The sequence below is a fragment of the Lissotriton helveticus genome, chromosome 7 (assembly GCF_964261635.1).
Source record: "Lissotriton helveticus chromosome 7, aLisHel1.1, whole genome shotgun sequence".
Taxonomy (NCBI): domain Eukaryota; kingdom Metazoa; phylum Chordata; class Amphibia; order Caudata; family Salamandridae; genus Lissotriton; species Lissotriton helveticus.
In genome coordinates, this window is record NC_136068.1 from 1,931,596,336 (window position 1) to 1,931,623,900 (window position 27,565).

At 46.5% G+C, this 27,565-nt stretch overlaps 1 protein-coding gene across 10 annotated transcripts in view; it reads left to right on the top strand.

The window, feature by feature from the left end:
• Positions 1–27,565, top strand: part of LOC144770929 (uncharacterized) — a 584,254-nt gene that overhangs the window by 378,173 nt on the left and 178,516 nt on the right. For 8 of the 10 annotated variants that reach the window (XM_078655752.1, XM_078655753.1, XM_078655757.1 and 5 more), the window contains 2 exons: positions 13,809–13,868; positions 22,628–22,738. In XM_078655752.1, the coding sequence (XP_078511878.1) occupies positions 13,809–13,868; positions 22,628–22,738 (171 nt within the window). The remainder of the gene's footprint in view (positions 1–13,808; positions 13,869–22,627; positions 22,739–27,565) is intronic. The other 2 variants (XM_078655759.1, XM_078655754.1) reach the window with 2 other exon arrangements.

A 27,565-nucleotide genomic window follows, 5' to 3' on the forward strand; every position in this document is an offset into this window, starting at 1 on the left:
CTCGGCAAGAGAAAAGACAGTGTCTTCCTCAGCGCGTCAAAAGGGGAGGGGCAGCGTCCGTGGGCTCTCGCATCAGCTGGGCTCTCCGGCAAGTAGTCACTGCTCCAGGTTCATCACCACTGTGTCTCTGCTTAGGGCAGCGTTGGTATATTTATACCTGAGAGGTGCTGGGTTTGACGTAAGGATGGACATAAGACGTCAATAAGGATGTCACTAAGAACTGAGCGTTCTTGCAGTGCTTTACAGGAGTTCTTGGACTAAATCAAAACATAGCAGGCAGGGATTTCCCAGGTTTGCTCGAGGCTTGGATTTGTTTAAGAACTCGGTGGGCTTTCTAGGGGGCTGGAGGAATAGTGCTTGCTTAATGTGACAGCATGCGCTATGACTAATTTGAAACGAGTTTCTGTCCCGTTGTATGGATATTAGTGAATTATAACCGGACAAGGGTCAGAAATAGGAGTATCGATACAGGTCCCTAGATAAACATACTACAGGGGATGACTGAGTGAGGGGGATGACTGAGTGAGGGGGATGACTGAGTGAGGGGGATGACTGAGTGAGGGGGATGACTGAGTGAGGGGGATGACTGAGTGAGGGGGATGACTGAGTGAGGGGGATGACTGAGTGAGGGGGATGACTGAGTGAGGGGGGTGACTGAGCGAGGAGGGTGACTGAGCGAGGAGGGTGACTGAGCGAGGAGGGTGACTGAGCGAGGAGGGTGACTGAGCGAGGAGGGTGACTGAGCGAGGAGGGTGACTGAGCGAGGAGGGTGACTGAGCGAGGAGGGTGACTGACTGAGCGAGGAGGGTGACTGACTGAGCGAGGAGGGTGACTGACTGAGGGAGGAGGGTGACTGACTGAGCGAGGAGGGTGACTGACTGAGCGAGGAGGGTGACTGACTGAGCGAGGAGGGTGACTGACTGAGCGAGGAGGGTGACTGACTGAGCGAGGAGGGTGACTGACTGAGCGAGGAGGGTGACTGACTGAGCGAGGAGGGTGACTGACTGAGCGAGGAGGGTGACTGACTGAGCGAGGAGGGTGACTGACTGAGCGAGGAGGGTGACTGACTGAGCGAGGAGGGTGACTGACTGAGCGAGGAGGATTTCGTAGGATGACTGGGTGAGGAGGATGACTGAGCGAGGAGGATGACTGGGCGAGGAGGATGACTGAGCGAGGAGGATGACTGAGCGAGGAGGATGACTGAGCGAGGAGGATGACTGAGCGAGGAGGATGACTGAGCGAGGAGGATGACTGAGCGAGGAGGATGACTGAGCGAGGAGGATGACTGAGCGAGGAGGATGACTGAGCGAGGAGGATGACTGAGCGAGGAGGATGACTGAGCATGACTGGACGAGGAAGATCACTGAGGATGACTGGACGAGGAAGATCACTGAGGATGACTGGACGAGGAAGATCATTGAGGATGACTGGACGAGGAAGATCATTGAGCGAGGAGGATAACTGAGGACGACTAGGCGAGGAGAATAACTGAGGACGACTAGGCGAGGAGAATAACGAGGACGACTAGGCGAGGAGAATAACGAGGACGACTGAGTGAGGAGGATCACTGAGGACGACTGAGTGAGGAGGATAATTGGGGATCACTCAGTGAGGAGGATAATTGGGGATCACTCAGTGAGGAGGATAATTGGGGATCACTCAGTGAGGAGGATAATTGGGGATCACTCAGTGAGGAGGATCACTGAGAATGACTTAGTGAGGAGGATGACTGAGTGAGGAGGGTCACTAAGGATGACTGAGTGAGGAGGGTCACTAAGGATGACTGAGTGAGGAGGATGACTGAGTGAGGAGGATGACTGAGTGAGGAGGATGACTGAGTGAGGAGGATGACTGAGTGAGGAGGATGACTGAGTTGTGGTAAATAAATAATTAATTACCGGATCTATTTTTCAGAAATAATCAATAAACAGATAGCTCAATAAATAAGAGTCAGGATTCGAGGTAGCTGGAGTTTACAGGCTTTAATAGGCATAAAGGACTGGAACAGGACAGCCTGTACGGGAATAGGATGGCAGCTGCCGGGGGCAGGAATAGGCTAGGCTAGTTTTTAATAACAGTGCACAATATTTATAGTTAAACAGAATACATTACATTCAATACAGTAGGCGTAGCAGTAGGCGTGGTTCGTAACAGTCGCGAAAGATAAGGGCAAAATGATGTAACAAGAAGGCGTGTACAGGGCGTATACATAGACATGTGATGTAAACGTAACAGAATATGTCATAAAAGGGGCGGAAACATGGAGGGGGCTACCTGAGCAGCTGGGACCTCTAACCTAGTGGTGCGCGCAAACTGGCAATGACGTGTTACCAGGGAGAACTGGGGGCTATGACTTCTGCGCTAGAAGAGGAGACTAAAGTCTGGAGTGTCAGAGCGACATGTACCCAGGCATATCTAGTATCTAGTGTTTAGAGTACATGTTGATAGAATCCAAAAGTTATCAGGGCAAAGGCTAACAGACACTAAGACTGGTGCATGCATAATTCTACATGTAGTGCGTGTGCGAGGAATATTCTATGAATATTAATACAGTATTTCTCTTACATGGAGACATAAAGGCTAGACCATGACGGAAACTATTGATGCGATTCAGTAGCTTAGGAATGCAGAGAAGGAGGACTGAACTGATAACTAGAAACATAACATATTCTTGGCAGACTGGGAGGCAGAGCCAGGCCGGGCCGGACACTGCGTGGCAAGAAGTAAGCTAAGGGTCAGGGATGCAGGTGGGGGCTGTATTGCTCCTCGGAGAGGGTTCAGGAAACAGGAGCTGAATCTGAGTCCGGGCCCTTTTGAGGCCTAGAAACGGGGACAATTCAATGAATTAACGTGCACACTGTAAAACGTGGCAACGTAACTTTACATAGGCCTAATATTCGTTGCTTTCACGAAGACTGGAAACTGGCATACTAGAGATGGACACAACTGTAATTGCGTCTTTAGTTGATCAGCAAGGGGATACATGCATATCGATCATGCACATATAACATAACATGGGGAACACGTAGGCACATATGACATGGCAAAATTTACTTATCCACATTCCCTCCTTGTGCCCTACGTTTCCATCAGGAAACATCAATATTCATGATACCATCTATCATTTCATATAGCATCATTTGCTCGTCTCGAATTGTCTTGGAACGGGACTTAGGACTAGGAATACAAGAGGTAGCACAAATGCCGCAAATCGCAGGGCCACATTGTATACAGAGGCAGCAACTGAATATGATCATTACTGCAATACCTAGGAATGACAATACTTTCCATCCCCAGGCAGATATAATACTCCAGAGCCAACCGGACCATGTCCAGGTGCCTGGATTCTGGTGTAACTGATGGGCAATTTTATGAAGTCTGGTTATAGCTGAATAAACAGACGGCGCGTTATTAGGAATGAAAATGCAGCAACTAGATCCGATGACTCTACATGCTCCTCCTCTATCGGCCAGTATGACGTCAAGAACGAGACGATTTTGGAGCACGACAAATCTCATAGCAGATTGCTCTTCGGTTAAGTTACCTAGAGCAGAAGTAGTCTCATTCACTACTGCTTCAAGGGTTCTGGTTAATCTACGTATTAACTTACTATTCTGGAGAGGGCCTATAAAGAAGAAAAAACCTTTATTAAAATCTTGATACTGTTCTAGAGTAGTTTCAGTTTGATCGACAATTGGGGACTCGATCTCCCTTCTATGTCTGACGTGTACTAGATGTGTGTTTCTGTGATAATCAGATGGGGCTAGAAAAACTGGTGGCAGTAGGAAGGCAATGTAACATGTTCCATCCCAATCGAGGGGCAGACGAACATATGCGGTCTGACCACAAACAAAATAAGAATGACGTGAAGCTTTAAAAGTAGATTTCCCACTGTCACTATACTCGACAATAGTAGTACAATCACTATGTCCTACATGTGCGGAACCATTCTTTCTGACACATAATTCGCCTTTGACTGGTAGTACTGAAATAGCAGGCAAATCTGGAGTAGTATCAGACTGAACATTCAGGACCATAAAATTCGAAGAATAATTACCTAGATCATATATTTCATTTTCTAGATCTAACCCTGTTCTATGGGAGAGACCTTGCTTGCTGGAAAACATGTTCTATTCAGAAGGGACATATCATTTGAGGAGGACGTTAACGTGGACCATGCTCCACACGAACCATTATGGGAAAACGGATAAGGAAAGAGTGGCAGAACTCCCTTCGGTGTCTGGAAAGGGGGAAGTCGACCACACACCCAACAATTAGTGGCATTGCTGGTCTGGTGTGAATAGTGTAACATTCTTATAAATGTATTATTTCGCATAGCAAGACGATAGGATAGCTCGTGAGGAGGCAGATCACTAAATGTGTGCTCTACTGTAGCATTAGAAAACTTGTTTACAGGTGAACTTGGAAAACATAAATGTAATGCATAACTTGTGCAGGTAACCATAAGACTTAAAAACAATATAAAACTTAGAAAAACGATACATCTTATAGAGTTTTGACTAACTCTCTCACTATGGGGGTCTATATCATACATGTCAGAAACCTGTCTAACCGTTTCACCCGAGAGGGACTTAGACAATTAAACTGGCTGACTTATTTTACTAGACCGGAGTTTCAACTTATACTCCTGCTGCGGAGTTTTCTCTAACAGAGGAACTTTAAGTTCGGAATCAAGTTCAGAGTCTGTTTTTAGGCAGTCTTTAGTAATGGAACAGTCCTTTGCAAAAGATTTTTCACGAAGTCCATGGAATTTTTTGACGTGGGACAGGTGGACCCATCCCTTCCTGCCTTCCAACTTCACGGCGGTCCTTGTAGTTAATAGGACTAGGCGAGGCTCCTTCCAACGGGGTTCCAGCGGACTTGAACGATCAAAATTCCGGACCAACACGAGGCTTCCTGGAATGATTTCATGCGGTTTCACCTCGGTGTTGTCTGGAAAAGCGGCGGCAACCTGTGAACGACAAGAGTGTAGGGCAGACATCAAGGAAGCTAGGTAATCTGTCAGCATATTACTGGAAACATCTGTAATACTGCGGGGTCTAGGTGTACCCCACATGTTTGGGGGGCGGCCGAATACGACCTCATACGGGGACAGACCTGATCTGGAATGTGCAACCATCCGCATATAAAATAGGGCAACTGGCAGGGCAACTAGCCAGTCTACACCTTTCTCTTTACATGTCTTGGCAATACGGATTTTCAGGGTCTGATTATGTCTCTCTACGAGACCGGCTGCTTCAGGATGGCGCACACAATGGAACTTCCACTGGTACCCTAACAAAAGGGAAACATGTTTCATTAACTCGGATGAGAATGGCTTGAAACCTCGACATCGCTCCATCTGAATATAATCCATCTGGAGGACTTCAAAAGGGTGGTCAGGAGGTTGGAATCCACCTTGTTCCACCGGGACACTTTTACCTGGATTGAACTGGCAACATATCATACAGGTACGGACTTTCTGCTTGGCTGCAGCTCGTTAGTGCTTGTTGAACCATAGGTTCTGAATACTGTCTAACATAGCTTTTTCTCCTAGATGTGCTGGACTATGTGCGGTATTGATAATGACTTGAACCATAGAGTCGGGGAGAAACCATGTGGCTTTTCCCTTCGTCAACCATCCTTGATCTGTCTGGACCCCTCCTTGTTCGGACCATTTCTTGATTTCTTCGGGAGTAGCATGTAACTGTATGTCTATGACATCTTGTGTAGGGTCCTTAACTGTCATACAAGTAGTCGGATCTGGAGTGGATGTCTGTGTCGGAATGTCTGGGGTCTGAGCTGTAAGCTTGGCTGCTCGATCTGCTAGATCGTTACCTTGGGAAAGGATGTCAGTAACTTTCGTATGTGCCTTGCACTTCATGATAGCAATAGCTGTCGGTAAATGTATTGCATCTAACAGAGCTTGAATGAGGAGACCATGCTGAATCTTGGTTCCATGAGAAGTCATGAAACCTCTCTCCTGCCAGAGCACTCCGAAGTCGTGTACAACTCCGAATGCGTAACGTGAATCTGTGTATATGTTTACTTTCAGGTCCTTGGCACGTATGCAGGCTTGGGTCAGAGCAACTAGCTCTGCTGCTTGAGCAGACAGCGTGTCAATACGGTGTGTTTCAATAACTTCAGTGTCAGTAGTCACTGCATACGCGGCTACTAGTTCTCCTGTACTTGTTCTCATACATGAACCATCCACATAAAGTGTCAGGTCGGGATTAGGTAATGCAATGTCTGTCAGATCTTGTCTTGGCTTTGTCATAGTGTTAACAACTTCCACACAGTCATGTGTGGCAGGATTTGAAGTAACTGACGGTAACAGTGTAGCAGGATTTAGAATGTTGCAGCGTCTGATTTCTACGTGTGGCTGGAACAGTGTCAGTTCATAACCTGTTAAACGTGCAATGGTCAAGTGCTGAGTCTGTGTTCGGTTTAAAAGAACTTCCACGGAATGTGGAACTTGTACTGTCAGGGAGTGTCCTAACACTATGGAATCACTTTGTCTGATTGCTAGAGCTGTGGCTGCAACTGACTTGAGGCACGCAGGCAGAGCCTGGGCTACTGGATCTAATGTGCTCGAAAAATAAGCACAGGGCTTGTACTGTCCTGCTTGATCTTGTGTGAGAACAGATAATGCAGTAACATCACGTTCTGTGACAAAAAGTGTAAAAGGCTTACTGTAGTTCGGTGTTGCTAGAACAGGTGCTTGGCATAAGGCTTTCTTTAATTCATTAAAAACAAGTGTATGTTCCTGGGTCCAAGGGAGGACAGTCGATACGGCTGCCTCCTGTGTCGTTAACTGTATCAGTGGCTTGGCTAGAAATGCATACTGAGGAATCCATTGTCTGCAATAAGAAGTGAGGCCAATAAAAGCTCGTACCTCCTTCTGTGTCTTGGGCTGTGGAAGACTCGCTATTAACTGGATACGGTCTGGTGTCAACTGCCTACCCCACTTGGACAGTAAGTGGCCTAAGTAGATCACTTGCTGGACACAGAACTGAAGCTTCGAAGGGGACACCTTGTGCCCCATCTCGGCTAGGAAATACAAAACTGTAAGTGACGCTCGCTCGCAGTCACGTTCAGAACGGGCTGTGATCAGTAGATCATCGACATACTGGAGCAGGGCAGTATTAGTTGGCATGTGAATATTGTCTAGTTGTCTTTTAAGTGCTTGACTGTAAATACTAGGACTTTCTGTGAAACCTTGAGGAGCTCGTGTGAATTTATAGCTCCTTCCATTTAAACAAAAACCGAAAAGGTACTGGCTGTCTGGATGAATGGGGACACTGAAAAATGCATTTTTGAGATCGATAACTGTGAAAAATGTAGCTTCAGAATCAATAGCTGTCAATAGGGATGAAATATCTGGGACTACTGGATACTGGGGTATGATACATTTGTTAAGCTCTCGAAGGTCAATCACTAATCGATATACTGGAGGTGCATTTGGATCAGTACGTTTCAAGACTGGAATGATAGGAGAATTACATACATTGGAGTCAGTTTCTACAACCACTCCTTGAGCAATAAGCTCGTCAATAATTTTGGATAAGGCTGCTACAGCCTCAGGTGGCAATCTGTACTGTCTGATTCGTGGCAAAACTATACCTTGTTTGAGAGTCACACGATGGGGTGTGATTTGCATAAAACCTACATCAGTTGGACCTTGCGCCCATAAATGCTGCGGTACATTTGATAGTCTTGGATCAAAATCACGTAATACATAGTGACCTTTAAAGTCACGCAAAAACAATCGGATTCCTTCTGGAGAGCAGCAAATTACTGCACCTAATTCTTTCAATGTTTTAATGCCTAACAAATTTTCTGGACATGACTTCGTAAGTAACAAATCAGTAGTTCGGGACAATGGACCAACTTCTAGAGAAACTGGTTTCGAAATATCATTAACAATAGGCTTTCCCGAAAATCCAAGGGAAACAATTTTAGAGCCTGAGAGCGGAGCCCCTGGAACCTCGTCATGACTGATAGTAGTCCTACTTGCCCCTGTGTCAATCAGAAACTTTCTGTCTTTCCCTAATACTTGACTGTGAACATAGGGACCCTCTTGATCTACAGGTATCTCGATGAGAGGCAAGCCTACCTCCCTCTCTAGGCTGTTTCATGAATACTGTTGATACTCTGGATACTCTGCCTGGGCATACTGGTACATTTGCTGTGTAACATGCTGTGTTGCAGCAATAGGCTGCGGTGCTGGAACTGTCTGTTGTGCGTTCTGTGGTGACTGTGAAGTCTGTGAAACTTGTTCTTGTCTAGGCGGACGTGGTCTTTCTTTAGTCTTACCAGTTGCTATGTTGTGTTTCAGAACTGCACACTCGTTTATAAAATGACCTGGCTGTTTACAGTAATTGCAAGTCCCTTTAACGGGAGCTGCAGGGTGACTGGCTTGATTTGGACCCCTCTTCTGACTGTCTTGTGGAACAGATTGTGCAACTAACACTTTCATTTTCGTATCTTTCATACGTCTCCTTTCGTGTTCTTGCTCTTCCCTGATTCTATTCTGGTGATACTGGAGCATCTGAAGCATTTGTGACGGGGTACTAGCTTGCCAGGTACTTTCGACTTTCAATACTCGATTTTTAACTTGTGGACTTGAATTCTCGACTAATTTGGTAACAAAAAGATGAGGGTACGACTCGCTACTTGTCTTCAAACCACTGTTAATAATAAAACATTTTTCAAATCTAGAATAAAAATCACTAGTGTCTTCATCCTGTTTCTGTTTGCATGCTGAGATTGCGTCCCAATCTTCCTTTTTCGTGGCTAGTAACCTTGGCAAAACCTGAATCAATAACTCGGGCAATTCTTTACATTTGTCCCCGAGACCGGTACCTGGTACTCGTATTTTATCTTCAGCTTCTAGAGCTGTCCAATCAATCTTTTTCTCTCCCACCTCCCATTCCTTTTCCTTGAGTTTTTCATATACCCCTGCGGGCAACAGGACTTTTAGCATTTTAATGATATCCGGATACGTGTATTCTCCCATACGGAGCATGTCTTTCAATTCTCGATGGAACCCTGCTGGATCTTTGTCGTGACAGGGAATTAATTTCTTCATCTCTAAGAGTTCCATCTTTGTAATAGGGGTGTAAACAAATACTCGTTGCATTTCACCACCCGCTGTCCTAACTGGATGTACTTCTCGTAACGGATTCTGTTTGTCTATGTAGAATGATTTACTTTCTGGAGGTGAGACGTAAACAAAATGCGGATTCAGAAACGTTCTATATTTCTGGCGCTGTTCTAGAATGATACTAATTAAATCGGTACCTAAACCTCTCCATCTATACTGGAGTAACTCGTTCAGAACATCATGTAACGGACCTGGATCAGAATGTTGTCCCTCATACAGTGTAATGAGGTGCTGGATCATATACATACCCACCAGTCGCTGCTCGGCTGGGGGCAGTTTCAGAAACATTTGTGCCACTATTTCGTCTGGAAAAGTGGTAGAATCAGTAGCCCATCGGACTGCTGATCGGGCTAGTTCTTGTTCATGCATGGTACTAAGTTCACTATAACCGATTCGTGATTTCAGGATGTGATCGGTAGCTTGAAATACTTGCTCAAGAGAACCTTGTTCTGTTGCTGGAAGAGGAAAAACTTTCTTGTGTTCTAGGCGTGAATGTCGGTCGGGAAGTCTAGTTTTACCTACATACGCTATTCTGGTAGGATTCTCGTCGTCTACCTCTTCGGTAGGAGAGTCGTCTTCTTTCTCGGACACTTGTGCTGCTTTGCGTTTCTCGTGTAACCTTATTATTTCCTTACGAATTTTCTTGTACATACTCTCTATACTACCTAGTGTCTTGTGTCTTCCCTCGGCTATATGATCACTCCACCTTGTCAGGACCTTCATTTCGGTCGGATCTTTATCTGGATAATCTTGTTCCCTTATTAAACAATTAATTAGAAACTTTAAAAGCATGAGCTGAGTCTCAGCTTTCCTTTGAGACATGGCTTCGCCAATACTTTCTGGGTCTTCTCCTGTACGGATGAAACAATATATTCTGTCTAGATCTTCTTTCATATTCGGTAGGGTGTCCAAATACTCGGTTACTCGCCTTACACGCAATGAATATATGACCATATTATCATCGCCTGGGACTGAATCATAACGGCATTCAGTAAGAGCTCGTTTGATATCTGCAACGGACTGGGGTTTGGGCGTACGCTGTAACGCACGTTCATGTAACTCGAGAAATGACGGACGTTTGTGTTGCGGCGGGGTACAAGGAGGACTCCCCCCCCCCCCCCCCCCGCGCGGCTCCTAAACTGGAATCGTCGACGGGTATCGTACGGGCGGGCAGAGTGACTGATGTAGCGGGTACTTGTACTGTGGGCTGGACCGGGGGTACCGTAACAGGTGCTGTAACAGGTGCCCCGGTGGCTGGAGGAACAGGAATTACATTATTTACAGGAGCTGGCGGAACTGTATTTGCATATTCTGGGACTGTGTCGTCCAAATAGGACGAGAGAAAAATATCAGCTGCGGTCGGTTTGTGACGTAGCTTAATCGGAACTAATGGCGGCGGAAAATACATGGTGCTTCCGGGGTTGCTTTCGGCAAGCCCTCGGCAAGAAGAGGATACATACCCTTAATAAGGGCATTTCTCTGTCTGTCTGACTGTTCGGCTTTAACTCGTTCACCTATTTCGATTAATTCCCTTTCTTGGGCTCTTTCTGAGGATTCCCTACTTAATTCTGATTTTCTGATTTCTTTTTCGGTTCTTCTATGAGATTCTTTGCGCCATAACTCGATGGCATCTTTCTGGGACTGTCTGGCTTTCTTTTTCCATAATGCTTCTTCTACTCGCATGATGCACTCGGCATCCCACGTACCTGATACGGGCCATCTATATTTCTCTTCTAATTCCTTGGTGTACTCCACCCATAAGTCTAGATATAATATGGCACTTATGCCATGCTTATGATACATAAAATGACCTGGACTGTCCCTAGGCGGGACAGGAACTGCTTCCTCGAGCAGACCGTTTCTAGTTCTTAACTGACGTAATTTCGAGAACAGAGGCATAATTTTGGGCTGGAGTCTGGACACAATACAATACACGATAAACACAATAATAACTAAGAACACAAAACATTCATACCACGACATTGAAAACACATGAAATAACATTTATAATAACAGTTCGGACAGAATACATGAATTTCCTCGAGAACAGAACTTACTGGAACAGAAACTTACTAGAATGACTAGATGCACTGCTAAAACAGTACGAAACTTACCGGTCCCATAAAGAGACACGTCAGGACCCGCGTCCACCTAGGTGAACACTTCGTGTTGGATCTGTGTACCCAAACCCACGGACCAGAGACAAATTAATTGACCCTGTCTAGATACTACCCCAGCAACGGTACTCACCGGGCAGCAAGAACGGAAGGCCTCGGACTGGACTGGACTGCTACGACGACGGACGGACGAACTTCGGACTTGAGTTACAGGTGGGCCTCTGGATACCTCGGACCTTGGACTCTCGGCTTGGGCTCTGGTCGGGACTCGCCGCGTTCCTCCACCGCCTCGTCTGGACGCTGGACCGCAACCTCCGTCTCCTCCGTGGGCCTGAGGGATACTTGAAGCAGAAATATCTGCACGTGCACGGTATGGTTCCGTCACGGCTGCAGAGGATCAGGGGGCCTGCGTGGCTTCTCCGGCGCGTGGGGAAAGGGCAAGTCCCTATTCGGGCGCCATTATGTGGTAAATAAATAATTAATTACCTGATCTATTTTTCAGAAATAATCAATAAACAGATAGCTCAATAAATAAGAGTCAGGATTCGAGGTAGCTGGAGTTTACAGGCTTTAATAGGCATAAAGGACTGGAACAGGACAGCCTGTACGGGAATAGGATGGCAGCTGCCGGGGGCAGGAATAGGCTAGGCTAGTTTTTAATAACAGTGCACAATATTTATAGTTAAACAGAATACATTACATTCAATACAGTAGGCGTAGCAGTAGGCGTGGTTCGTAACAGTCGCGAAAGATAAGGGCAAAATGATGTAACAAGAAGGCGTGTACAGGGCGTATACATAGACATGTGATGTAAACGTAACAGAATATGTCATAAAAGGGGCGGAAACATGGAGGGGGCTACCTGAGCAGCTGGGACCTCTAACCTAGTGGTGCGCGCAAACTGGCAATGACGTGTTACCAGGGAGAACTGGGGGCTATGACTTCTGCGCTAGAAGAGGAGACTAAAGTCTGGAGTGTCAGAGCGACATGTACCCAGGCATATCTAGTATCTAGTGTTTAGAGTACATGTTGATAGAATCCAAAAGTTATCAGGGCAAAGGCTAACAGACACTAAGACTGGTGCATGCATAATTCTACATGTAGTGCGTGTGCGAGGAATATTCTATGAATATTAATACAGTATTTCTCTTACATGGAGACATAAAGGCTAGACCATGACGGAAACTATTGATGCGATTCAGTAGCTTAGGAATGCAGAGAAGGAGGACTGAACTGATAACTAGAAACATAACATATTCTTGGCAGACTGGGAGGCAGAGCCAGGCCGGGCCGGACACTGCGTGGCAAGAAGTAAGCTAAGGGTCAGGGATGCAGGTGGGGGCTGTATTGCTCCTCGGAGAGGGTTCAGGAAACAGGAGCTGAATCTGAGTCCGGGCCCTTTTGAGGCCTAGAAACGGGGACAATTCAATGAATTGACGTGCACACTGTAAAACGTGGCTAAGTAACTTTACATAGGCCTAATATTCGTTGCTTTCACGAAGACTGGAAACTGGCATACTAGAGATGGACACAACTGTAATTGCGTCTTTAGTTGATCAGCAAGGGGATACATGCATATCGATCATGCACATATAACATAACATGGGGAACACGTAGGCACATATGACATGGCAAAATTTACTTTTCCACAGAGTGAGGAGGATTTCGTAGGATGACTGAGTGAGGAGGATGACTGAGTGAGGAGGATGACTGAGTGAGGAGGATGACTGAGTGAGGAGGATGACTGAGTGAGGAGGATGACTGAGTGAGGAGGATAATTGAGGATGACTGAGTGAGGAGGATAATTGAGGATGACTGAGTGAGGAGGATAATTGAGGATAGCTGAGCGAGGAGGATGACTGAGCGAGGAGGATGACTGAGCGAGGAGGATGACTGAGCGAGGAGGATGACTGAGCGAGGAGGATGACTGTGTGAGGAGGATAACTGAGGATGTCTGAGCGAGGAGGATGACTGTGAGGAGGATCACGGAAGATGACTGAGTGAGGAGGATCACGGAAGATGACTGAGTGAGGAGGATCACGGAAGATGACTGATGAGAGAAGAGAATGCATGAAGATTAGAAGATCAACAAATTAGTGAGGAAGATAACTGAGGAGGACGACTACGGAGTGAGGATGATAACGGAAGATGGAAAGTAAAGAGTGAGGAACATGAATGAGGAGTGAGGAGGTTGATTGAGGAGTGAGACGACTGAGGATGATGACTGAGGAGTGTGACATGAGTGAGAGATGCATCTGGGTAGTGAAAAAGACCTCTGGTGCTTGAGAGAAGCAATTGAAGATTGAGGCGCATCAACCAGGATAATAACATCAAAAAACGTACAACGTCCAGTCCGTGAGGTGGGTGTGGAATGGTGTTCTTAAAGAAGGACGCTGAGGCCATCATGGTCACAAGTGTGGGCTGGAGGTGGTCTACGTTCAGACCCTGCCACTCAGCTCTAGGTTTACACTACAAGGAGTAAAGTCGCAGGCATCTTTAGTGACGACATCTATTCTTTCTAACAGGCTCTCCTGACTGCCATGAAGACGATCCTTGTTCCAGTGACTCAGAAAGCTCAGGCACAGGTAAGAGGGGAATAGTGTCATGAAAAGATCCAACACCTCTCACTGTTCCCAGCCACAAAAATCCCACCCACAGTCTTGATCTGTGCCTGATGTTACAAATCCAAAACCTAAAACTTTCAAAAATTAGATGCTATGAAGAACTCTGTTCTTATGGACATTTATACAAACGGAGCATATGCTCTCTAATGTCCTCTGCACTTGGAAGCGACAAATATACATATGTAGATTTTCTCATGGAAAAATAGACGTCACAGAAGTTTGCTGGGGAACAGATTCCAGGCCTACTTCTGTAACGTTCCTGAAAGATATACGTGTGCACCAATGAATCACATATACCTGCAGGTGCACCTTTATGACTTTCTTTAAGAAATGATTTTCATGTTGCCAAAAATAGTTTTGCATTACTTTTCCCTTACTAATGTTTTTCTTATATATTGACATAAATCAAGCATATTTTACTAAATGATACCTCAGAGAAATGGTGTCCAAAGTTGCACCAATAGTTTAGCAAAACGCTTGTTCCAAGGTTCAATATTTTGTGTACATTTTATTTTGAACGCAAGCAATCGGCAATCTTGTTCTCATGCTTGCGCATATATTTGCATATAATCAGGGAGCAAATTAAATAGCCTCAGATTGTTAAATATGGCAAACATGATTACTCACTTTTCATATTAAAACAATTGTCAGTAATGCAACTGGAGCTCACTCTTCACTGCATTTTTTTTTTTTTAATAAACATTTTTTTTATTTGCATTCTCCAAAGAATTAGTTATAGGATGACATATTTATGCGTAATCTCCGTAACCTTCAGGTGCATTCTTTAATCATAAGAATTACAAACCCTTTAGGACAGTCGGGCAAATATTTGATAGGTCACTCGAGAGCGTTGGGAAACCTCACGCTACTTGTCACACAGCTATGGGCAGAAGGCCTCTGTATAGTATTCAAAAGATCAACCATAAGAATGATACATACTTCTTCTCTGGTTTATTTTTTTCATTAAATCATAATTTATCATATGATTTCAATATCAACATATTTCTCATGATTCTCTAGTTCATAAAACAAATTATACAATCAATTTGGAAGTTCTGCTTTCACTCGATTCAATTGTATGGAATGAAACATTTTAGTTTACAAAACTCTACATTATACCCAAAGCATTTCGGGTTCTGCTCCGAACCCTTCCTCAGGGGATAAAATTCCATAACATATTTGTAAAAATTCTGAATTTCTTGCAGACTGTTGTATGGTTACTTTCCAGATCTAGAACACAGAAAACAGCAACGGTTGTTGTATATATGACATAACATCAACATGCAGTCAATGCTTGCTTAATTCGAAATTCCAAGTTAAACTGGGGAACGACACCGCAAGCACCAAAAAATAGAAAAAAGAGGAAAATAGTGAAATATGACTTTCCACCCGTGTAACACTCCAAATAACAGTAAGGAGTGAATACAAAGTGACTAGAAAAACGCCTCTATTCCATAATTTATCACCGAGGAGCAAACTAAGCGCCTCTATTAGGGGTTTGGTGTACCAGATAGAAGAGGCTTCTCGAGTGCCTGAGTGTTGGGATACACTTGCATAACAGTCCGCTTTTAGTGTTGCTTCACGCATAGTCTGTCATCGATATTTATGACTCTCCAAGAGCGCTCTCACACAACCACGTGTGATGATGCAGATCATGTGACTTTGGTTACGAGATTCCTATGAGACATGTTATGGCGGCGCTCCACGAACTGTGGTGAGTGTCTATTAGAAGGATTTTCCGGTTCTCGGATTAACAGCGTCAGGGCAGATGGTGATTTTATTTCTTTCTGCTTAAGGAATATCTACGTAAGAATCGTGTGAATTCCGAGGGTTTTTCGGCGCATACTCCGGTATGACCTCTTGACCGTTTGGTAAACACACATGAACTATGACAGATCCAAGAAGGTTTCTTATACGTGGTGTTAGTTTCTTTCAGGATTTGAGTTACTTTATTTTAAGAACTCTTATTGTGGTCACGTATTGAATACCTCGAGTATCTTTAACGGAGCTTTGGGTAAGAGGCATCCTCTTTATGTGTTTGTTTAGCGCTTGCATGTGAGGTATACAGAGGCCCTGTATATGAGCACTTACACTGTGATATGTACACTGGAGCATTTTGTTTACCGTTGTGCCGGTTTACGAATGCATCTCTTCTATCTGGTACACCAAACCCCTAATAGAGGCGCTTAGTTTGCTCCTCGGTGATAAATTATGGAATAGAGGCGCTTTTCTAGTCACTTTGTATTCACTCCTTACTGTTATTTTGAGTGTTACACGGGTGGAAAATCATATTATTTCACTATTTTCCTCTTTTGTCTATTTTTTGGTGCTTGCGGTGTCATTCCCCAGTTTAACTTGGAATTTCGAATTAAGCAAGCATTGACTGCATGTTGATGTTATGTCCTATATACAACAACCGTTACTGTTTTCTGTGTTCTAGATCTGGAAAGTAACCATACAACAGTCTGCAAGAAATTCAGAATTTTTACAAATATGTTATGGAATTTTATCCCCTGAGGAAGGGTTCGGTGCAGAACCCGAAATGCATTGGGTATAATGTATAGTTATGTAAACTGAAATGTTTCATTCCATACAATTGAATCGAGTGAAAGCAGAACTTCTAAATTGATTGTATAATTTGTTTTATGAACTAGAGAATCATGAGAAATATGTTGATATTGAAATCATATGATAAATTATGATTTAATGAAAAAAATAAACCAGAGAAGAAGTATGTATCATTTTTATGGTTGATCTTTTGAATACTATACAGAGGCCTTCTGCCCATAGCTGTGCGACAAGTAGCGTGAGGTTTCCTTACGCTCTCGAGTGATTTATTTGTCATTTGAGGGCTCTGGGCACATGCCCCCACACTTGTCAGCACGCGAAACATTTTTCACATAGCACAGAATTTAAGAATAATATTGATAAGAAATAGGTGTGCAGGCCCACTACTATATATGCTCAAATATTTGATGGGAACATCAATACTCTTTCCAAAATCCTATAATGCATGCACTACGTGACTTCAGCATCCAATAAATAATTTACCACTATTTAATGATTGCTTATTACAGCATCAAATCTCAGCCAACTATTTCTACAGTAGAGGAGTTAATACCAATAGTAACTATATCAGCTGAAACTGCATCTGTATGGTCAGACTGTTGTGTATGCAGCCATTCTGATATAGGGCTCCAGATATCTTTAGGTCTAGACGCTGTAGGCATAAGCTCCCAAAATAGCGAGAGCTGAGTTTGACAATATGTGACGTCCCGTAACCATGCTGTACTGGATGGGGCACTTAATTTCCTCTAGTGTATAGCTACCCCGCGTTTGGCCAATAATAATAGCATGGGGTGCAATTTCCGAGAGTGTTAAGGTGTTTCCTTCACATACCCCAATAGTCCTAACAACGGGGAAGGTGTTGTTGGTAGATTAAGAATTTTACCAATAATATTAAATTTGTCTGTCCAGTATTTAGCTATGGGAGGGTATTCCCAAGCTACGTGCAAAAACATTGCTGACATCACTCTACATCTCCAGCAGTCGGCAGTTGGTCGCAATCCTATGCGGTGGATCAGGGCAGGGGTTCTGTAGAATGTATGCAAATATTTCAAATGAATCAACCGCAATTTGTAATTTGGGGATAGCATCCTTAATTGGCCACAACAAAATTTCCACTGCTCCTCTAGAAGTGGTGGATGTAACTCAGTAGTCCACATCTGTAAAGGTTTGGGCTCCAATATTGGGCATGTAGTCTGCATGGAGCTGTATAGGTCAGTGATAAGTTTACGTGGTGACTGATTGATTAGTATTTCCTCCAGAGCCTGCAGTGTGGGAGGCGGGTTGGGGAAGGTAGTGTGAAATTGACGGTAGGTTGCTTTTATACAGTGATACAACTATATTTCGGAGGAGGGTGCTACACCAGGGTGGGCGGTAGGTGTCGGCCGGATGTAGGTCTGCATATATGTTCATGCCAAGCCTGTTAGCCAGAGTGACATTTCCTTTGTCCTCCAATATCGGCAGCTGGGAGTTATGTGCCAGTGGGACCGAGGGGGCATATCCAGACCGGCTCTCCTACGCAGGCCATTCCAGCTCCTTCTCAGTGCCTCAACCGGGTCTATTTCATCCCGCGGTCTTGTGTATCGTTGAAATATCGCGAACGAGAGATGGGTCGGAGCTGCTCTGTCAATCTCGACCGCCACATGCGGCCTAAAGGGTGTGGGATGGATCCAGTGATGTAGAAACTGTGCCTGTGCACAGTATGCATAAAGCTGGATATCTAGCGCACCCAGTCCACCTTGAGCCAGGGGAAGGGTCAGGAGCTCCCACAACACTCTGGCTTGTTAACCGGCCCATGCCAAGGATATCATCAGGGATCGCATTGTCTTGATAAAGCCTGCGTGAGGAGGAAGTTGATAAACAAATAGAAACATTTCGAGAGGACAATAATGCTAGCAATGGCTATGCGTCACGCTAGGCAGAGCTGCAGCCAGGGCCAGATCTTTATTTTACCCTCCAGACAAGTCACTTCTTTCCCATGGGTTTCATCCCAGAGTTCTTGTACATTAGGGCTGAGATATATACCTAGGTAGCGTACCAGTCCTTCTGCCCATTAAAGAGGGTAGTCTAGTTGATGAGGCAGGTGCAAGTTGTTAATGCACTGCATTTCTTAAGAGCACTTGTCTTAATATTAAAAGCTTTGTATCAAGTCATGTACACAACTTTGAATAACTTGTGCACCTTTCATTAAGTTTATTATTCGTGCACTCAGTCAATCATTTATAAAGCGTGGTAAATCATCATCCCTGAGGGTCTTGAGGCGCTGGAGTTGCTAGCTGCTGCGAAGTGATGTGCTGAGGCGGTCCTGAGGTGCAGGGCAAGCATGTTCCAAGCTCTGGTTGCCAGATGTGAGGAGGAACGTCCTCTGCTGTTGGCTTTGCAGACCTGTGGGGTGTCTGCGAGGAAGAGGGAGGTGAATCGTTGGTGCCTGGTCAGCTGGTGGAAGGTCATGCACTTGTTGATGTATTTTGGTCCTTGATTGTCCAGGGCTTTGTGTGTGTGGGTCAGCATCTTGAACTGCCATCTCTTCTGCATCGGGAGCCGGTGTAGCTTCCTAAAGTGCGGTGTGATGTGGGTACGTCTGGGGAGGTCAAGGAGGAGTCTAAACGCGGAGTTTTGTATTGTCTGTAGTCTCTTTAGGAGGCGTGCGGTGCTTCCTCCGTAGAGTGTCTTCCCGTAGTCCAGCCTGCTTTTAAAGAAAGCCTGCCTGATAGTCTCTCTCTGGTGTCGACTGGGAGCCACTTGAAGATCTTGCAGAGAATGCATTGGGTGTGGAAGCAAGCGGACAAGACAGCGTTTACGTTATGTTATGTTATATGTGCTTGTATAGCGCTCAGTTGCCCCAGCGAAGGGGCGTCCCGGCGCTTTCTGTATGAGACCCGTTGCTTCATGGCATAGCCTGTCTGGTCGGAGGGTGGGCCGAGTTCCGCAGGTCACCATGTGTCCATTTGAGGGCGTATCCCTGGATTTCAATGTGGTGGAGTTTGTTGATTGGGATGTGATGGGAGACGGTGTCGAAGGCAGCTGATAGTTCCAGGAGGATGAGGACTGGTGTTTCGCTGTGGTGCAGGGAGGCCCTGATGTCGTCGATAGTTGCGATCAGGGCTGTCTTACTGCTTTGGATGACTCTGAATCTGGTTTGAGAAGGGTCCAGGAAGTTGTTCTGCTCCAGGTGTTCGGTGAGTTGCTGGTTGATTGCCTTCTCGAGAACCTTCACTGGAAGGGGAGGATGGGATGGGTCAGTACTTCTTCGGTCCTGCTGGGTTGGTGGAGGGTTTCTTCAGGAGGCGCCTCACTTCAGCATGTTTCCAGTCCTCGGGGAAGGTAACTGAGGTGATGGAGGTGTTCGGGACTTACTTGAGCTCGTAGCCAATATTCCTGCTCTCAAGGTTGAAGAAGTGGTGTGGACTGGATTCCGTTGGTGCTCCCATGTGCACGGTGTTCAAGATGGCGATTGTGGGTAGGGTTCTGAGAGGGTCCCAGTGGCTGAGTAGGTGTTCGGGTTCTGTGTTCATAGGTGGGAGCAGGCTGAAGTTGTGGACAGTGGAAGGTTGGGGTTTTACGTTCTTGTAAATGACTAAGATCTTGTCATGGAAGAGGTCCGCCAGGTTGTCACATAGTCCTTGGGAGTGGTTGATGTCGTTCTCGGCGTCTGTGGGGCTGGAGAACTCCTTTACGATGGCAAAGAGCTCCTTGCTTCAGTTTTACTGGCTTTTATACGGTTTGCTAGTGTGTTCTAATTTGTTTCTTTCAGTTGACAGTGACAGTGGTTGAGTGCTGTCCTGAAGGCTGTGATGCCTCTACTTTCTCCATTTTCTTTCTAGTTGCCAGCAGGTGCAGTTGGGTGTATTTATGTTCCGCTGTTCTCACTCTTCTAGTTGGTCCTTTGTACTTGGCTGGCTTGGCGGGGCGATTGTTTCGGTGCATGCTGTGATCCACTGCGAGAAATTCTACACAGCCTGCTCTGGGTTGGATGTTGTGCCTGGGAGTTGGGAGCTTTGTTCCTCTGGTCTTCTGAAACATTTTTCCAGTCTCTGCACTTGGATTTGGGGGTTAGGGCCAGTGTCTGGCAATGGAAAGTGGACGCTGTAGTGGTTGTTCCAGTTGAGCCGTGTGACTTAGTTGTACTTGACTCTGTCACAGGACATGAAAATGAGGTCGAGCAGGTGTCCTGTGATCTGGATAGGATCGGTGAAAAGTTGTTTGAGGCCCAAGTTGTTCATTCTTTCCAGGATGTTGGTTATGTCGGTTTCTCTGAGGTCATTGAGGCGGAAGTTGAGTTCCCCTCTGAAGATGCAGTGTTCGGAGTAGATTACGATTGGGACGAAGAGGTCAATGATGGCATTACATAAGCTGGGGCTTGTTCCTGGTGGTCCATAGGTGTGGGTGCCTCTGATGGTTCTTTTTCCATCTGTGTGGAGTTGGAAGTTGAGGTGCTTCATTATCAAGGTCGTCTCGTCTGGGGAGGTTGTAGAGTGGATGGTTTTCTTGTAGATGATGCAATTCCACCTGTGTTTGTTGCTTCAATCCCAGTTTGCTATATTGTAGCCTTTGAGGTTGGCGATGCCTGGCACTGAGGCGGAGGTGGGGGGGGGGAGGGGCGGCGGGGGTCAGGCAGGTCTCTGTGGTAAAGATATGACGTCCGGGGTGAAGTATGAGATCATATCCCAGATCTCCGTGGTGTGTTTGCTGAGTGAACGAGCATTGAGTAGAATACACTGGAGTTGTGCAGTTGCGCACTAGTTGAATAACGCTGCAAGCATGAGACACACAGCACTTTGTTCATGCTAAGGATATCATTCCTTTAGCTTACATAACATTTTGCAAGACAAATCTTTCACTTCTAAGCAAACACAACTTTAAGGGACACAACCAATCATTTCCCAAATACATGGATGATCTGGATCGAATCGTAGCACACCTATGAAGCAGTCAGTATTCTGAGTAAGCCCTGAGGAAGTCATTGGGTTACACCCACTGGACGAAACACATATTGACCTGCTTGGATGTTTTGTAGTACAGAAGATCAGAATTGGCTGGCTGGAATGTTAAAAAGCACACAATAAAGGAAGACTTGCTTGACTGACTATTAATATTTTTTATTTGAAGAGTTGTGTGCAAGCAGGAAATTGAATCACGTAATGTAATATATTTCAAATTCGAAGAGCATGAGAGCGGCTGCTCTTCCTTTACCAAGCACCTGCGATCAACTATACAATTGATGCAGTTTTACATCTGCTTAACTATTGTACTTGGTAAAGATTTGAGCGACAGTACTCTGGCTAGTCCATATGTAATCTCTACATATGGATACAAAACTTGCCTTAGTGACAGACCTTCCTCTTTCATATATTCATACAGTGGTACTCTAAACTGGCAATCAAACAGGTTGGGCTGCAGGGGTTCGGCAACTTGTACAGTGAACAACAAACAGTACGTCCTGGGTGGTGGGCAGTAGGAATTCCGCACCCCTACTGCACCAACTACATTCAGTCTTGAAATAGACTTGAAGCTGGGTTTACCTGAAGCCCAGACAGTTTCCCATTTGGCTCTCCATGATATCTAGTGAAAATCCATCGTTTTTACGCCACCACGGTTTGGACTTAGCCATTTATAAATCAGTCTTGAACCTGTCCCCATCATAGGTTCTTTTTGCATTTGTCGCACTAAATTGAACTAGCAGATGTTAAATCACTCTTGACTTTGACTGACCTTGTTCCTACAGAATCTTAGCTCAACAAAAGTCATCGTTGCATAGGGCACATCACCTCCCGCTCATAACTGAATATCTGTTTTTTACCCCATCTTTTCCCTACGCTTCCTAGACTCCTTATCTATTTCAAATTAGTCATTATGAAATCTCCTCTCCGTGTGTATTCCAAATCATTCTGTCTGTTCTGCAACCACCTGTCTATTTTTCTCTCTCGCTGCCCCTTTGTTCTTCAGTTTGAAATTTTCTAAGATAGCCCTGCTTGTGATGCTCTGAAATATGTCTCCACCGTGTAGCACTCTACATTTTAATTCTCATTTTACTTTGTTTAAACATCTCTTTTTATGTCTATGCTCCTATCGCTACAGCGCTACAGTTTCTTCAGGGCTGGTTCTTGCTCTCCATAGGGAGCTATGAATTTATATTTATTTACTTTTACAAACAGGCTTTCCGATGATTGCATCGGTCTTCCCTTTACGAGGAACAGAGGAGAAAAAGCTTCACTCCGCGGAGCATCAGGAATCAGCGCCACGTAAAGATATAAGTTGTAATTCAGGTGAGCGAGTGTTGGCCACTACTTGTGAAGGTTCGTTATTTCCCGCATGTTCCACAGAGGAAGTGTGAAAAGGGGACAATCCAGCTCCGGTAACTGATATCTGTATGCATCTTTATATTAACCGAAGAAACATCTGGCCGTGATCAAAGTCCTCTTTTTTTATCTTTTTATGCCACTGGAGAAGTGAAAACGCAAAAGGGAAAGTTTAAGGCATATAAAATCCTGTTTGAGACAAGCATGTGATGACAGCAACACTGTAAAGGGTGAAGAGAAAGCAATAAAGGAAGAAGATACCAGCTAATGCTGCAGGACTGATGGAGAAGCTGAGACACGCTATTACGGTATTGGCAGGGATTGTGTGACCTTAGCTCAGGCTGCCCTCGCCTAAGCCTGATAGTGAAATGTGCAGTATCACGTGCCTGGGTGCTCTTGAAGTAATGGGGTGTTTCATCACCTTATTCTGTCATCTGTAGCCCTTATCACTCTTCAGTGGAGATTAGAGCAGTTGGCGTGCTAATGTGGGGCACCATGGAAAAGTGAAGGGCATAGTATTAAAACCTGGTAGAAAGTGAGGAGGGTGGTGGGAAAGGGAGAACTGATGTGTGAGTAAGAGAATGATGCATGATTGTAATGCACAGTGAGTTCGGAGGATGACTGAGGAGTAAGAAGGCCAGGGAGCGAAGAGGATTACAGAGCAGTGAGAAGAGTCGCCAGTGAGTGAAGAGGACATTCGATTCTTGATGAAAATTAAAGGGTATTGGGATGTCATAAAACCGACAAATCATAGTGAGGGTTCTGATGTAATGCTGTAGATGGGTGTAGCTGCTTTCAGGGGCACAAGCCTGGGCAGAAGGTAGTCTTTATCTCATTCAGACCCTGGTACTGGTCGTCACACCATGAGCAGGACATGTAGGAAGCTAGGTTCTTGTTGCAGGAGTCCCCCTTAAGTTGTGTGTGGTATTTGATGCAAATGGGGGTGGGGTCGCACACTACTCACACACCGGCGGTGTCGCCCCTAAGGACTCTGGTCAATGTAGTAAAGTGTTTGCGATGCATCATCTTTCGATCTTCTGCTATCTTCGCTGTCTTTGCCATCCCTGGACACGTGTTTCGGGGTATCACCCCTCGTCAGCAGGGATAGGCCGTGTACTGGGGTTGCCGATGGCTGCCAATATCTGCCAGGTATAGTACCACTCAGGCGCGTAGGTACGGGATCCCAGGCTCGTCAGCCCACTGCTCACGGGAGCTTTAAAGTTACAAATGGGGGTGGGGTCGCACACTACTCACACACCGGCGGTGTCGCCCCTAAGGACTCTGGTCAATGTAGTAAAGTGTTCACGATGCATCATCTGTCGATCTTCTGCTATCTTCGCTGTCTTCGCCATCCCTGGACACGTGTTTCGGGGTATCACCCCTCGTCAGCAGGGATAGGCCGTGTACTGGGGTTGCCGATGGCTGCCAATATCTGCCAGGTATAGTACCACTCAGGCGCGTAGGTGCGGGATCCCAGGCTCGTCAGCCCACTGCTCACGGGAGCTTTAAAGCTACAAATTGGGGTGGGGTCGCACACTACTCACACACCGGCGGTGTCGCCCCTAAGGACTCTGGTCAATGTAGTAAAGTGTTCGCGATGCATCATCTTTCGATCTTCTGCTATCTTCGCTGTCTTCGCCATCCCTGGACACGTGTTTCGGGGTATCACCCCTCGTCAGCAGGGATAGGCCGTGTACTGGGGTTGCCGATGGCTGCCAATATCTGCCAGGTATAGTACCACTCAGGCGCGTAGGTGCGGGATCCCAGGCTCGTCAGCCCACTGCTCACGGGAGCTTTAAAGTTACAAATGGGGGTGGGGGCGCACACTACTCACACACCGGCGGTGTCGCCCCTAAGGACTCTGGTCAATGTAGTAAAGTGTTCGCGATGCATCATCTTTCGATCTTCTGCTATCTTCGCTGTCTTCGCCATCCCTGGACACGTGTTTCGGGGTATCACCCCTCGTCAGCAGGGATAGGCCGTGTACTGGGGTTGCCGATGGCTGCCAATATCTGCCAGGTATAGTACCACTCAGGCGCGTAGGTGCGGGATCCCAGGCTCATCAGCCCACTGCTCACGGGAGCTTTAAAGTTACAAATAGGGGTGGGGTCGCCACTACTCACACACCGGCGGTGTCGCCCCTAAGGACTCTGGTCAATGTAGTAAAGTGTTCGCGATGCATCATCTTTCGATCTTCTGCTATCTTCGCTGTCTTCGCCATCCCTGGACACGTGTTTCGGGGTATCACCCCTCGTCAGCAGGGATAGGCCGTGTACTGGGGTTGCCGATGGCTGCCAATATCTGCCAGGTATAGTACCACTCAGGCGCGTAGGTGCGGGATCCCAGGCTCGTCAGCCCACTGCTCACGGGAGCTTTAAAGTTACAAATGGGGGTGGGGTCGCACACTACTCACACACCGGCAGTGTCGCCCCTAAGGACTCTGGTCAATGTAGTAAAGTGTTCGCGATGCATCATCTTTCGATCTTCTGCTATCTTCGCTGTCTTCGCCATCCCTGGACACGTGTTTCGGGGTATCACCCCTCGTCAGCAGGGATAGGCCGTGTACTGGGGTTGCCGATGGCTGCCAATATCTGCCAGGTATAGTACCACTCAGGCGCGTAGGTGCGGGATCCCAGGCTCGTCAGCCCACTGCTCACGGGAGCTTTAAAGTTACAAATGGGGGTGGGGTCGCACACTACTCACACACCGGCGGTGTCGCCCCTAAGGACTCTGGTCAATGTAGTAAAGTGTTCGCGATACATCATCTTTCGATCTTCTGCTATCTTCGCTGTCTTTTCATCCCTGGACACGTGTGTGAGAAGTTGGCCTGATATATGATGCTCACTAATTCTAGTGATCACCTTGTATCAGTCCAAACAACCCTTATGGTGATTGGTTGTAAGTCAACCTGATAGACCAGCTATCCTAGTAGCGTGGACAAAAGCAGTCTTTAGGCTAAACTCTTTTGGCATGTGAAGCCAGCTGTTTACCACAGTACAACCCCTTGAATACCAGATGAAAGGACACCACACAGGTTGTTATGAAAATAAACGATATATTTATTAATAACAACACCTCTGAATTCTTTATGAGGTCAGAGGGCTAAGCACATGACAATACTACAAAAGAAATACGAGTTCGCACAATATCTATACAAGTGCCTTAGGGGCACGACAAACCATATACTCAAAACAATGGAATGCGAGGAAGGAAAATACTGTAAGGAGATCCAGAGGCTGGAGGATCGCTGGGACTACGCTACGAACTAGGTAAGTAAGGAGCAGGAGGCCCACGGGACTCACGTGCAGAGTGGGAACTCTCACGCGGGATGCGTACCAACGTCTATGGATGCTACAGTTTACAAAGTTACGGATTCCGGACGAACCCGGCTGGATGGAGGGAAAACAACAGTGGACCTGGACACTAGGATAGTGGACACAGACTTCAGCTCCTAGAAGCTTTAGTTACCTAACCCACAGGCTGCGGGTGCATAGGGCTGAAGTTGCGTCGGGTTTGCTGTGTGGATCCCGGTGATGCCTGAAACAAGAAGTTGCTGGCAGGTAGCCAGATGGAGGAGTCCGGTGGTTCCAAGGATGGAACTAGGAAGAAGGAAGTCCTGAAAAGGAAGGGGACAGAGTCTTGGTCACTTGCCAGTGACTGTGCTGGAACCAGGAGGGAACCAGATGCTGTCGCCGCGTTCAGGTGAAGGAAGGGTCGCTTCTCTCTGTAGCTGCGCGGACCCGGAGCTGTTCTTCACGACCAGGCTGGAGGCACGAGCTGTCCCACGTAGTCTGCTGCTGTTGGCGGTGTCGGATCGTCGATCTGGACAACAGGCCTTGGCTAATGCAAGCCACGCGGTGGAACAAAGATGGCGTCTGGTGTGGACCAGGAGGGTCCGGGGTGCTTCTCTTTCACAAGGAAGCAAGGGCCAGTCTGGGGGACCAGACTAGCAGTGTTGAAATCTTCGGGTCGTCGCCTCAGAGGTCACTAGCCAGCCGGCAAGTGACCAGACAACAGGAAGGGCAGCAACCAGGCAAAAGGGGCCCCACGCAGATCACGGGGATGCTGGTGGGCTGGTCTTTGGTGCAGGAGCTGCATCGGTGTGGGGCGTCTCAGTCCCCAATGCACTCACTCGAGGAACCCTCAGGGGGTCGTGCTGGAAGCGCTGTGCAGGTTTCTTCAAGATGGCCGTCTCCACGTTGCTCGTCGCACCCACGGGTCCCAGCTGTGCTGTGGATGTGGGTAGAGGTCAGAGAGCTCTGGAGGTCCGGGTCTTGTCGAGCTGGGTCGTCGGATTCCGGGATGGAAGGACTTTGCAGCAAACCGCACAGGAGCTTGATGGTGCCTGCGAAGCAGGATGGTCACTCCCTGACCATAGGGGAGATTCTTCAGTCTTCTGATGTTCAGGAGGTCGAAGGTCAAGAGTTCTTCGTGGAAGTTGTCAAGAGTAATCTAATCTGGAATGGGACCAGCTCCTACCTTTATTCAGCTAAAGGGGGCTGCACTACGACTAGGTCCCTCCCCTGGGTGGGACCAGGAAGGGGGGGGGTGTTTACACCCCCTATCCTTTGTCCAGTTTCCCGCCAGAGCTGGGGCTGGAGTGCCCCAGCAACTGATTGGAACCGGTGTATGCACAGGGCACCTTGTGTGCCCCAGGCATGTCTCATTCCTTTCAGCCTTAGCCTACCTAATACACAAAATCCTGTCTGGGGTGGTGCTAGCACCTCCCAAGGCAGGAAACCCTTTGTCTGAGCCTCCCTCGCTGGAAGGACTCCCAGAAGCAGGAGGTCAGAC